This window comes from Lemur catta, chromosome X (genome assembly GCF_020740605.2).
Source record: "Lemur catta isolate mLemCat1 chromosome X, mLemCat1.pri, whole genome shotgun sequence".
In the NCBI taxonomy this organism is placed as follows: domain Eukaryota; kingdom Metazoa; phylum Chordata; class Mammalia; order Primates; family Lemuridae; genus Lemur; species Lemur catta.
In genome coordinates this window covers 43805321-43819613 of record NC_059155.1, presented here as the reverse complement: position 1 = coordinate 43819613, position 14293 = coordinate 43805321, and the positions used below count along the sequence as shown (strand labels likewise).

General features: G+C 36.7%; 1 protein-coding gene across 4 annotated transcripts in view; it reads right to left on the bottom strand.

Moving 5' to 3' along the window:
• ABCB7 (ATP binding cassette subfamily B member 7) overlaps window positions 1-1354 on the bottom strand; it is a 99907-nt gene extending 98553 nt beyond the window's left edge. For 2 of the 4 annotated variants that reach the window (XM_045538920.1, XM_045538921.1), the window contains exon 1: window positions 1125-1301. In XM_045538920.1, coding sequence (XP_045394876.1) covers window positions 1125-1292 — 168 coding nt within the window. In that variant the 5' untranslated portion in view covers window positions 1293-1301. Of the gene's footprint in view, window positions 1-1124 lie in introns of all 4 variants that reach the window. The other 2 variants (XM_045538918.1, XM_045538919.1) reach the window with 2 other exon arrangements.
• Window positions 1355-14293: the final 12939 nt, after the last annotated feature.

Below are 14293 nucleotides of genomic sequence, written 5' to 3'. Positions count from 1 at the left end.
CCTATTCTCCCTGTTGGGAATGTTCTCCCCAGTTCTATCACCAGCATGAGATCCTTTGTATAATCTGGTCTTTAATTAACACTATTTCCTCTGGATACCTATAGCCTTTATTCATAACATTCATTTGATATTTAACCTACTATTCTGTTATTCAGTTATTCTCATAATGCACAGATCCACTCTCCTTAAACTATACAATCCTTGAAGGCATAACTGTTTCTCTTGGTACCCCATTATCTAGCACAGTGCTATGTACAAAGTAGATGTTAAATATTTGTTGACAAAGAATCAAAATTTAAGAGGCTATTTCTCATCACAAGGCTGACAATACTTTAGAGCAATACTGATGAAAAAGTTGTTGCAATGAAACTTTTTTGTCAACATATAGGAAATAAAAATATATACTGAAGTATAGCAAGTACAGATAATTATTTTAAAAACTGTTCTTGAGTGAGAGGTAATAATGGACTCAAATATCAAGAAGTACTATAACCACAAGATAAGCAGCCCTATGGCTTCCAATGTGACCTGTGCACACAGAACACCACTGTATTTTCAAATGAAATGACAATCATGTTTATATATGAATTTAGGGCAGTCTATGTTTTGGAAAGATAATTATGGTTTTGGCCTATCAAAGAGCACGCCGGTCAGCAAGGGAGTTAATTCATACCACTTGTTTATAGATAGCTTGCTGGCATCTTACAGTGCCCTCCAAATTGCTAATTCCGACTGAGTAAAATCTGAACCATAGGCAAACTGTCCCAAATTCCATTACTAACTCAGAAAAGTAGCCCAGTCTTCCCTGCATTTAGGAAGGTAAGCAGGTTGGGAATGCCCCATACGTTAACGACAGAGAAAAACTGTAAATCCTACAAGAGACTCCAGGGCTCCAGGTGCCTTCTGCCCGGAACCTCCTGCCCCGTTCCCCTTGGCTGGCCCCAAAGGTTTTTATTCGCCCCTTCCTCAACTCACTAACCCTAATTTCCTTCATTTACTGCTGCTCGGAGTTAGCCCTGACAATTTTTCTTCTTGGTGCTCTCGGTGACCCGAGGTCACGAGGGCAATCTTTTCCCTATAGGCCCCCTCGTCCTTCACCCTATTTTTCCACATAAACATTTCACCTGGTAGATTCGAGCGGTTCCCAAGGCGCCGAGCTGATATAACTTCCATTGCGGACCTGAGCGGCTGACAGAGACTAGCGGCCTGACCAGAATCGCGGAGGGCCGGCGCTTTTCGAAAGCAGCCGCCGCGGCTGCCCAACGCCAAGAATACCTCGCGAGCAGCGCCATCTTGAGCGAGGAAAGCGGAACCGAGAGCAGAGGATTGTGGGACGCTGGCGGACCGAACTCGGCTGCCTTAATCTCCTCTCCCCTCCCCCTCGTTTCTCCAGGGCCTGAGACCGGAAATAGCTTGTGTTAGAAGATTCGAAGGTTTCGGCGTAGACACCTGTTTTCTTCTAGGGCCAGGCTTTGATTGTCTTTCTTACAGAGCCAGGAATATTAGAGTAACATTGTCTTTCTCTCTTTTCATAGGGTTGCCAGATAAAATACAAGATGCCCAGTTAAGTTTGAATTCCAGATAAACAACAAATCATTTTTTAGTATAAGTATGTACCAAATATTGCATCTGCTAAATCTGGCAACCCTATCTTGTCCATCATTCCACTCCCTTACCACCTCCTACTCTGTGCTACTCTCCACTCTTTCCATTTTCCCTATGCATATTCTTATCTCCACTCTCCTGTGCACTAACACTTAGGGTAGATTAAACTACAGACATTAATTTCCCCTGGGAGGAGGCTTCATCTGTGAGATTCACTGCCTCTCTGTCTTGTAAGCGCTTTTACTTTGCTGATTGTTTTCTCTTGCTTTGGTCTGTTGCTCCTGGGACAGTTGCTCATACATACACCACAGACTTTACTCTGCTAATTTGCCTCTCTCTTTCTAGCTCTTCACTTTGGTTTCTGCAGCATTCTTACTTATTTAAAAAACTGCTAGATTGGCTGAGGGGTCGTAAAGTGAAATGTATATATAGAAGTCCATGTTTAAGACAGGTTTATATTCTTTTGTCACACTATCATAAAATAAAATAATTTCAAAATATGTTTATAGTTATCTGGGAAACTGCATTTGCAAGTGTATATGTTACCTGAAATCCCAGAGATAATAATGCAGTTCCAATTTTATATTCATTGCTGCATTCTCAAACCTTTCACACAAGACAGGTGAATAATTATGAACGTCTTATGAAGAGGCACTGTGAACTGGTAAGTCTGATGAAGAAAGACAAAGGATATGCATAACCCGTGCAGTTAGCTTTATTTTGTTCTGAGATTCATATTACACCACAGCTTTCCGGGGAAGGGGATGCTTGAGCTAGTTTATTTAAAGAAAAATAGAATTTATTGAAAAGGTTGATGAAAATTTCATGTATAGAAGATGACATGTTAAAAGCAAGAAGGCATAAGAAAACATTTTCAGGCTCGGGAGTCTATGGTGTCAACAGAAACAGTCTGGTTTTATACATTTCAGGGAGATAGGAATTACATATAAAGTCATAAATTAATACATGGAAAGGCATACATTGGTTTGGAACAAAAAGGCAGGACATCTTGAAGCAGAGGATTACAGGTTATAGGTGGGTTTAAAGATTCTTTAATTTGTGATTGGTTAAAGAAAGGAAACTTTGTCTAAAGGCTTAGAATGTTTTAAGTTAAGATAAGGAAGTCGGTTAATCAGAGACAAGCCACCGGACATATACCGAGACTCATGATTTGTTAAGTAAATTGATGACCTGTGAGTATGACTTAAGCTTTGTCTTATATAGCCTTAGGCCTGTTAATGAGTTACAAAATATATCTCCAAGAAGAGAGGGGGCAAGACGAAGTATGTCTGACCTCCCTTCTCATGGCGAGCAACTCAGCTTTAGGGTATTTCTGGAGTCCCCTTGACCAAGAGGGGGTCCATTCAGTCAGCTGAGGGGGTTAGGATTTTATTTTAGTTCACAATGGAGTATATGGCAAAGTAGTAGTAGATGAGCCTGGGTGAGCAGAACCCTGATGGTGAAGGGCCTTCTATTTCATTCTATGAAGTTAATGCTTTATCCTGTAGCCAGTGAAGGGTTTTAATCAGGAGAGTAACATGATCAAATTTATATGTCCATTAAGGCACTCTGGCTTAAGTGAGAATGTTGGATTGGAGGGAGTTCAGATTGAAGTCATGAAGTTAATACAATAGTTCAGTCATAAAATAAAGGCCTGAACCTGGCGGTAGCAGTGACAGTAAATCAATTCCAGGGATAATAAGGAGATAGAATTGATGGGACTTGGTGACTAATTGGATGTTTCTAGCTTATTATTGTCTTGTTGACAGTAGATTAGTAATGGCCTCTTTTATTAATGACTATGTCATCATCAATAAATATTTATTCACCATCTATTTTGTGTTAGACAGTAACAGTCTACATTAGAGAAACCCTAGACCCTACCAATGATTTCCGTTAGGTCTGAATATTGCCACTGAATCTTACTACCCAGGTAAGGCATTGTCTAATGATGCTCTAATTTTAAAAAATGTAAGAACCCATACAATACATATTTTGTGAGCAATTGTCAGATACATACAAGGTGATGCAATAATATCTTAAATGTTTATACTTCCAGGAACACGTTATCTTGCTGAATCTTAATAATAGCTTTCTGAATCTTAGTAACAGTTTTCTATAGGTTTTAGCTGTTCATAGCAGATAAAGAGGACCAGAACCAGAACTAGAGCTGTGGTATTCTGGCTCCTATTCTACTGCTCTATCCACTAGGAGATGTTGTCTACACTTAAACATAAAATTTAATGAAAGTCTCTAGAGGCCATATAGAATCATAAAATTTTAAATCAGAAAAGACCTCAGAATTCTGAAACATCTACACCTGACCCAACAGATGATTTCTCAAAATTCTTGAGAAGTTTTATTAGAATCACCAACAGGCATTATTGATATGGAATAGTAGCTGTGAAGTCTTTGAATGGAGTCGATATATTTTTTATCAAAGTATTACTTATTGTAAGCCAACTCCTCTGATTTAAAAATGTGAATTATGGCCGGGTATAGTGGCTCATGCCTGTAATCCTAGTGCTTTGGGAAGCCAACATTGGAGGATCATCTGAGGCCAGGAGTTCCAGATCAGACTGAGCAACATAGCAAGACCCCATGTCTACAAAGAATTTTTAAAAATTAGCCAGGTGTGGTGGCACTTGCCTGTAGTCCCAGCTACTCAGGAGGCTGAGGCAGAAGGATCACTTGAGCCCAGGAGTTCCAGGCTGCAGTGAGCTATGATCATGTTACTTCACTGCAGCCTGGGCAAAAGAGTGAGACCCCATCTCTAAAAAAAGGAAAAAAAGAAGAAAAGAAAAAATGTGAGTAACATTGAAATACCCAAATAGCTACTCTATGATGAGCTGAAGTGAAACAAACATTTGTCAAATAAGCCAAAGGAAAATTTCCAGGGCTCCCAGAAATAGAGCATGAAGCATAGTAAGAGTTGCACACTGCTGGGGAACAGCATCAACAGACAGGCCAACTTGGCCTGCAGCAACTTGACACATAAATTTCTGACATACATTAAAGAGAGAGAGGTACACACAATAAAAGCTGCTATAAGTAGCTGCTATAGCCACAGATCACATGATAGCACTTTATATAAGCCATAATTATACCTAAATGGATATAATATTTTGTAATTTACAATATGCTTTTTCATACCTTATCTTATTTAATACTCATATCAACCCTAGAGAATAGGTATTATTTATTAATAATCCCAAGTTAATGAGGAAACTGAGACTAAGATAGGTTTTGATTAGACAGAGACCACAGAACTAATGGGATGGAGATGTAGAAGAAACACTTGAGCAATTTGAGAAGGCCACAATGGTCTTCTTTCTGTTTCTAAAAAAATTCCAGAACTTATTCTCACCTTAAGACTTTTGCGCTTGCTTTCCCCTCTACCTGGAACATCTTCCATATAGATTTTTTAATGACTTTTTCTTGTCATTCAGGTCTCAATTCCAATGTCACCTGCTTAGAGAAACTTTCCAAGAGCACCTTATCTAAAGAGCCGTCTTCTGTCCCTGCCACTCTCTATCACATTTCCTTGTGTTATTTCCCTTAAAACCTTGCTATTCAAAGTGTGATACACGAATCAATGGCATTGGCATTACCTGGGAAGTTCTTAGAAATACAGAATCTCTTGTAGCTATTTTGAACTATACAATAAATTACTGTTAATTGCAGTTGCCCTACTGTACTATCAAACACTAGATCTTATTCCCTCTATCTAACTGTATTTTTGTACTCATTACCCAACCTCTTTTCATTCCCCCCCTCCTTCCCTTCCCAGCCTCTGGTAACCATCATTCTACTCTCTACCTCCATGAAATCAACTTTTTTAGCTCCCACATATGACTGAGAATGTGCAATATTTGTCTTGCTAGTCCTGGCTTATTTCATTTAACATAATGACCTCCAGTTCCATCCATGTTGCAGCAAATGACAGGATTTCATTCTTTTTATGGCAGAATAATCCATTGTGTGTATGTATCACATTTAGAAAAATTGGAATGTTCCCAACACAAAGAAAAGATAAATGTGTGAGGTGACAGATATCCCACTTACCCTGATTTGATCATTACACATTGTACATATGTATCAAAATATCATATGTATCCCAAAAATATGTACAAAGATTATATATCAATAAAAAACAGAAATGAAGAATCTCAGGTCCCACACCAGACCTAAAGTTTCAAAATCTGATTTTAATAATAATGCCCAGGTTATTCATACCCACATTAAAGTTTGAGCAGCACTTTTAGAGCATCTACCACTTTCTCAAACTAACTTCTTTATTTTTCATGTACTTTTAACATTAGGAAATATTAAGTCATAACTGGAAATTACCACGTAAAATGTAATTAACACCACATACCCACAATCCAGCTTAGTCATATCTTAACATTTTACTATGTTTGCTTTAGAACTTTATTTTTTTTTTTTTGAGACAGAGTCTCACTCTGTTGCCTAGGCTAGAGTGCCATGGCATCAGCCTAGCTCACAGCAACCTCAAACTCCTGGGCTCAAGCAATCCTCCTACCTCAGCCTCCCGAGTAGCTGGGACTACAGGCATGCACCACCATGCCCGGCTAATTTTTTCTATATGTATTTTTAGTTGTCCAGCTAATTTCTTTCTATTTTTTTAGTAGGGGCAGGGTCTCGCTCTTGCTCAGGCTGGTCTTGAACTCCCGAGCTCGAACAATCCACCCGCCTCGGCCTCCCAGAGTGCTAGGATTACAGGTGTGAGCCATGCTTTAGATCTTAAAAATAATGATTTAGTTGAACACCCCTGTGTTACCCCTCTCTAATCCTATTCTCTTTGTCCTTATAGATTTATTTCTGTTTGATTCCTTTACAGTATTTTGGTTGAGTCTGTAAAGAAGAGGAGATAAATAGGTTTTATTAATTCACCATAATTATCTGGATGTCTTACATATTTTATGAGGCTAGTACAAACTTAATGCCAAACATGAACAAGGACTGTACAAGAAAATTATAGGTCGATCTTATGAACATAAATGAAAAACTATTTAAAAATAGTAAACTCAATTAACATTGTGTAAAAAAAAAGTATATCATGACCATGAAAGCTTTTATCCCAGAAATGCAAAGTTGACTCAATGTTCTATAGCTGTTAGGAGTGGTTTACGTGTATGTCCCTTACATCAAGGTTGTTAACTGTCCCTATGCTGGACAAATTTTAAAGAACAGATATATATATGAAAACATATAATTCAGAAAAGATATTTAATAAAATTCAACACCCATTTAAGATTTTAAAATTCTTAGTTAACTAGGAATAGAAAGGATCTTCTCTAATCTGATAAAGGATATCTCTCCTGCCACAAATAATCTATTTCAAGTATTATACCTAATGACAATACTTTATTAGTGTTCTTAAAGGTGGAAATACGTCCAAGGATGCTCACTTAGCCCACTACTATTTGACATTGTATTGCATGGAAGCAGTAGTCATTGTAATAAGAAATAGAAACAAAAAGAATGAGGATTAGAAGAGAGAAAATAGTTTTTTGTAGATTATATAATTTTCCAGAAAGAAAAGATAATCTATAAATGAACTAATAAAAAGCAATAAGAGAGTTAAACAAGGTTGCTTAATAGAAGAAGATCAACCCAAAATAATCATTACTCTATAGAAGATATAAAAATTTCCATAATTATTCAAATTTTCTACATGTTTACTGCTTATTAATGTGCTTGTTTTCTCAGCGTTAAAATGCCCCACTGTTAATGAGGATTTGTCAGTTTCTCTTTGTAATTTGGTCAACTATTATCTTATATATTAAGCTGATATTATGAGGTGCATACAGGTTCATGATTATATCTTCTTGGTTGATAAAAGATTATCATTAAGTCATTTCCCTATTATATATGTTAATAATTTTCACCATAAATTCTCTTTTGTCTGATACTGATATTGCCATGTCTTTGCCTCAGTTATCTTTCTTTACCCCTCTATTGTTAAGCTTTTTTGTGTGATTATGTTTTATGTGTGTCTTTTGTAAACAACATACTCCTAGATTCTATTTTTCTACCCAATCTGAGTCTCTTTTAATAGACACTTATGATTAATTTACATTTATATGTGAATTATAAACATGTTTGGGCTTGCTTATTAATTAATTAATTAATTAATTAATTTAGAGACAGGGTCTTGCTATTAGTGTGCTCATCACCTAAGTACTGTTCATTTTACCTGTTAGGTAGGTTTTTACCCCTCTCCTCCTCCCCCTCCTCCCTGCTTGATTTCCAATGAGTTTTGCTTCTGTCTGTGCCCATGTGTGCCCATCAATTAGTTCCAAATTATTAGAGAGTACATGTGGTATTTGTTTTTCCATTCTTGAGATACTTTCACTTAGGAGAATGGTCTTTAGGTCCATCCAAATTGCTGCAAAAGGCATTAATTTGTTTCTTGTTATGGCTGAGTAGTACTCCATGTTATATCCCACATTTTTTTAATCCACTCATGAATTGATGGGCACTTAGTTTGATTCCACATCTTTGTGATTGTGAATTGTGCTTCAATAATCATTCTAGTTCAGGTGTCTTTTTGATGAAAAGTCTTTTTTTCCTTTGGGTAAATACCCAGTACTGGGATTGCTGGATTGAACGGTAAGGTAGGTCTACTTTTAGTTCTTAGAGGAATTTCCATACTGTTTTCCACAGAGGTTGTACTAATTTGCAATCCCACCAACAGTGTATAAGTATTCCTTTCTCTCTGCATCCATGCCAGCATCTATTGTTTTTAGACTTTTTAATAATAGCCATTCTGACAGGGGTAAATTGATATCTCACTGTGGTTTTAATTTGCATTTCCCTGATGATTAGTGATATTGAGCATTTTTCATATGTTTGTTGGCCATTTGTCTATCTTCTTTTCAAAAGCTTCTGTTCATGTCTTTTGCCCACTTTTTAATGGGGTTGTTTGTTTTTTGCTTGCTGATTTTTTTAAACACTAGAATAAGTCTAGGCATCTGGTGGTTCTAGGGTTGATTAAAGGCAGCAATTCAGTGGTGTCATTGAGGACAAATTTGCCCTCATTTTTCTACTCTGCTGGACTCTGTGTAGTCTCCTCAGGCTTGTTTCTCTCCAGTTTTCAGAATGTTTGAGATCTTTGTAGATTCTGGATATTAGCCCTTTATTGGATGTATAGCTTGTAAATATTTTCTCCCATTCTGTAGGTTGTCTATTTGCTCTTTTGATTATTTCCTTTGCTGTGCAGAAGCCTTTTAATTTAATCAAGTCCCATTTATTTATTTTTTGCTCTTGCTATAATTAATTGCTTTGGGGGTCTTAGTCATAAATTCTTTGCCCAGGGCAATGTCTAGAAGAGTTTTTCAAGGCTGTAGTAACCAAAACAGCATGGTATTGGTACAAAAATAGACATATGGACCAATGGAACAGAGCAGAAAACCCATACGTAAAACTATTTACCTATAACCAACTGATCTTCAACAAAGCAGACAACATATACACTGGGGAAAAGAAGCCCTATTCAATAAATGGTGCTGGGAAAATTGGATAGCCACATGCAAAGGAATGAAGCAGGACCGCTTTCTCTCACCACTTATAAAAATTAATTCAAAATGGATAATAGACTTAAATGTAAGTCATGAAACCATAAAAATTCTAGAGGAAAATGTAGGAAACTCTTTTAGACATCAGCCTAGATAAAGAGTGTTTTAATCATAATTGTTTGCATAAAAATTAAATTTTTAAAATTCATTCCAAGTTTGAGTTATTTTACCTTAATAAAAGTTTAGAGATTTTAGTCAATTTTACTAATTAGCCTCCAGGGGAAAAAATCTTTTACAAAGTTGTAAATGAGCTGGTTCATTTTCATGTCATACAAAATAATAATATCTTACTTCTTATGTATAATAACAGCTATTAATTATTGAGTGCTTAATCTGTAAGAGGGACTTGCTACTGCTTTCCTTACATGATCTCATATAATCCTCTCAAATGTTGTACGAGGTAGGTAACATTATAATCACTTTTTTTTCTGCTGATGAAAACTGAGACTTGGAGAGATTAAGGAACTTGCTCAAGATTGCTTACCTAATAAGCAGCAGAGCCAAAACACAAACCTAAGCCTGACACTAAAGTCTGTGCTGCCAACCTAAACTGTGCTGCCTCTCCTTGTAGTTATCAATGTCACTTACAGAGTTTAGGGGGCATGCCAAAACTGTTTTCAATCTCTAATAATGTGGGCAATCCTATGTATTATAAAGCAGTGACCTAACTTTTTCTTGACAAAGAATGATCTTGTGGGAAGTTTTGTGGGACTGTGGGACCCTATGCAGATGACACAATAAGAATCATCTCTTCTTGAACACAATGCATACCATTGCTCAGAAGCTCATCTAGTGTATCCCTTAGAAATGTATCTAAGTATAACCTGACTGCAAGTTTCTTAAAGATCTAATTAGCTTGCCGTTTTATAATTCCATGGTTTTACTCTAGTATGAAGGAGCCAGTGAACTGTGAAAACTTATCTTCTTATCTGTGTGTCATGCAGGCCCATGATAAAGCTATGACTCAGCATGATGCTTTTAGTCTGTCAGAGCTCACTTCAAGTATTCATCTAAACCTTTCCCTTAAAGGAGTGTTGTGGCTTCATGAAGGTGTTCTAAAGCAGCAGTCCCCAACCTTTTGGGCACCAGGGACTGGTTTCATGGAAGACAGTTTTTCCATGGAGAGGAGGGGACGTAGCTCAGGCGGTGATGCCAGCAATGGAGAGGGGAGCTGCTGTATAGACAGTTGAAGCTTCACTTGCTTGCCTGCTGCTCGCCTCCTGTTATGCGGTGCCCCCGCCAAGTTTCCAAGGATGGGGTGTGGGGGAGCTTTGCGGCCTGATCCCTAACAGGTACTGGTCTGCAGCCTGGGGGTTGGGACGGACCGCAGTTCTAAAGGACAGCAAAGTGGAGTGAGAGAATGAGAATGAGAAAAATAAGAGAGAGTTATCTGGAAAATTATTTTAATGAGACAGGTTACAAAGGAATTGATTTGCTTGAGTATGACATCAATCTTTAATAGGGTGAACCTGATAAAGATTCATTTTAGACTATTAATGTAACACATCTAAGATCCCTTTGGCTATAAAACCCCATGGTTGTGTCATTTCTTGTTAACCACAATCATTATTTCTTTTATGTTTGAGTAAGGCTCTCTGGCAGAATCAAGTTTTTTTAAAAGATATGTTATTACTCAGGTAACTGCAATAATTATGACAGTATTAATAATCATGGAGAAGGATGGGAACTAAGGTACGTGGAGGCAGTATTGGATCATATGCTGACAAAAGCATCTGTACGACATTGAATTTGCTTTATGTTGCTGCATAACAAATTAATACAAACTTAGTAGTTAAAACATACATTTATTACACACATTTATTATCTTACAATTTCTTTGAGTCAGGAATGTAGTACAGATTAGCTGCATTCTTTCCTCAGGGTCTCACCAAGGTAAAACCAAGGTGTCAGCCAGGGCTGCAATCTCATCTAGACCTGGGGTCCCTCTCCCAAGTTTGTTAGTTGCCAGTAAAACTCAAAACTTTCTTGCAGTCATAGAACTTAAATCCATGTTATCTTGCTGAGTGTTGGCTGAGGACTGCTCTCAGCTCCAAGAGACACCCTCAGGTCCTTGCCATGAGACCCCTTCATAGGCAATTAACAACATGATTGGTTACTTTTCCAAGGCCAGCAAGAGAATCTCTTTTGCTTTGAATTTTTCTTTCAGGAGCAGCCTGGACCCTCTTTTAAAGGGCTTTCCTGATTAATTAAGGCCCACCCAGGATAATCTCTTTTTTGATTAACTCAAAGTCAACTGATTAGGAGCCTTAATTACATACACAAATTCCTTCACCTTTGCCATATAACATAATCAAATCAGGGGTGTAATAGCCTATCATATTCACAAGTCCTGGCCACACTCAAGGGAAAGGGATTATATAGAGCATATATACTAAGGAGTGGAAATGATGGAGGCATCTTAGAATTCTGCCTATAACAAAAAACCTGGGGTTTAATATCAAGTTGTAAATGAAAACATGGCTGCACAAAAACCTGTACATGAATGTTCATAGCAGCATTATTTATAATAGCCCAAAAGTAGAAAACAACCCAAATGTTCATCATCTGGTGACTGTATAAATAAAATGTGATATATCCATATAATAAAATTGCTATGGTTTGAATGTGTCCCCCAAAAAGCATGTGTTGCAAACTTAATCCCCAGTGCAACAGTGTTGGGATTGGGACCTAATGGAAGGTATTTACATCATAAAGGCTTTACCCTCATGAATAGATTAATGTCAGTTATAAAAAAGGGTTTGAGGCTGAGAGTTTGATCTCTCTCATGCATGCACCTGCTCTCTTGCCCTTCCACCTTCTGCCACAGGATGATATAGCAAGAAGGTCCTCACCAGATGTGAGCCCCTCAACCTTGGACTTCCCAGCCTCCAGAACTGTAAGAAATAAATCTCTGTTCTTTATAAATTACCCAGTTTCAGATATTCTGTTATAGCAGGACAAAATGGACTAAGAAAGAAATTATTATTCAGCCATACAAAAGGATGAAGTATTGATACATGCTACAACATGGATGGACCTTGAAAACATTATGCTCAGTGGAAAAATCCAAAGACCATATATTGCATGATTCCATTTATATGAAATGGCTAGAATAAGCAAATCCATAGTGATAGAATGTAGATTAATGGTTGCCTAGGGCTGAGGAAATGGGGGAATGACTGCTAATGTGTACAGGGTTTTCTTTTTGAGGTGATGAAAATGTTCTAAAGTTGATTGTGGTAATGGTTGCACAACTCTATGAATACACTAAAAACCACTGAGTTGCACACTATAATGGGTGAATTATATGACACATAAATTATATCTAATAAAGCTATCTTAAAAATAAAGTTGCACTACTTGCTAACTTCTTTGAAGTTTGGTAATTCAAACTCAGTTTCCTCATCCCTAAGTGAATATAAAAGTGAATATAATACTATCCTTAAGTGGATATAATGCCTACTTTGCAAAGTTGCTATGAGGTTCAAATGAAATAATTATGAGAAATTATTTTTTAAACTTCAAAATGCTATACAAATTTTTAAAAATTATTATTATATAGTCTGTAACTTTGCAATCAAGTTAAGATCAACTTAATTCTTTTTTCAGGCTGTCCTGATAACAGCACCCAACATATTAATTCTGATAGTTAAGTATAATTTCTATATTTCCAAGCAAGACTAAATTCTTCTTGTCCTAGTATGTCTATTTCATTCTCAACAGCAATGGAGAACAATTGCTCAATACTATCAATCCTTTCATCTACTTGAAGTCTTTTATTTAAAATTTCTCAATCAATCATTCTCCCCCACATCAATAAACTAATGCAGTTTTAAAGCTAAATAAGCCTAATTTCTTTAACCTTTATTCACAAATCCTCATAAATTGAAATACTGCTGCCACTCATCTAATCTGTCTACACATAAGAGATAAACAAGGGCTGAGGGCTTAAGTAAGATCAACCTTGGGGGGGTCTATATATAACAAGCAATGCTTAAAAAAAAGGTCAAGGAAAGAATAAGATATTGGGGACTGGAAGAGACATGTTATTTAACTGAAATTAAGAAGAATCCACAGGGACTACAATTCTCTAAGGTTTGAAGCCACAGATGACATCACAAAAGAAAAGATCGATAGGCATGTCAATGACGTTAAAATGTTTGCAATATAATACTAAAGGCAAAGGCTAGATTAACAAAAAAAATCAGATAAAGTATATTTATGTGGAGAAAAATTGAAAAGAAAAGTGAAAACAAATGAGGGAGGAGTGAAGGATGAAGGGGAAAAAAGAGTAACAATGTATTTATTGCCACTGATTGTACACTTAAAAATGGCAATGATGGTAAATTATATATGTATATTTTACCTCAATAAAAAATTTTAAATATTCCATGCAAACATTAGTCATAAGGAATATTGAATGGCTATGTTAGTATCTTACAAATTAGACTTCAGATCAAAGAATATTACTCTAGATGAGAGACATTTTATGAAGATAAAAGAGTCAGTTTATCAAGACACACTCCTAAGTATGTGTGCACCTAGTAACAATGTTTCAAAATAATTTAAGTAAAAACTGACAAAACTAAAAAATACAAATCCAATATTTAAATTTGAACGCTTTTCTTGATAGTGATGGAAAAGTAGAAAGAAAATAAGGACCACTATAGAAGACTTGAACAATGTTATCAACCAACCTGACTTAATTGATATTTTTAGAGCATTTCAAGTGTTCATGCACTCATTTACCAAGATAGTTTATATTCTGGGTCATAAAGCAAGTATAAATTAACTTAGATTAAAATTATCCAGAATATTACTTCTTGACATAATGGCATAACATTAAAAAAGTGAGAATAGTCCAGGAACGGTGGTTCACACCTGTAATCTTAGAACTCTGGGAGGCTGACATGGGAAGATCCCTTAAACTCAGGAGTTCGCGACCAGCCTGAGCAAGACCCTGTCTCTACTGAAAATAGAAAAATTAGTCTGGCGTGGTGGCATACGCCTATAGTCCCAGCTACTTGGGAGGCTGAGGCAGGAGGATCGCTTGAATCCAGGAGTTTCAGGTTGCAATGAACTATGAT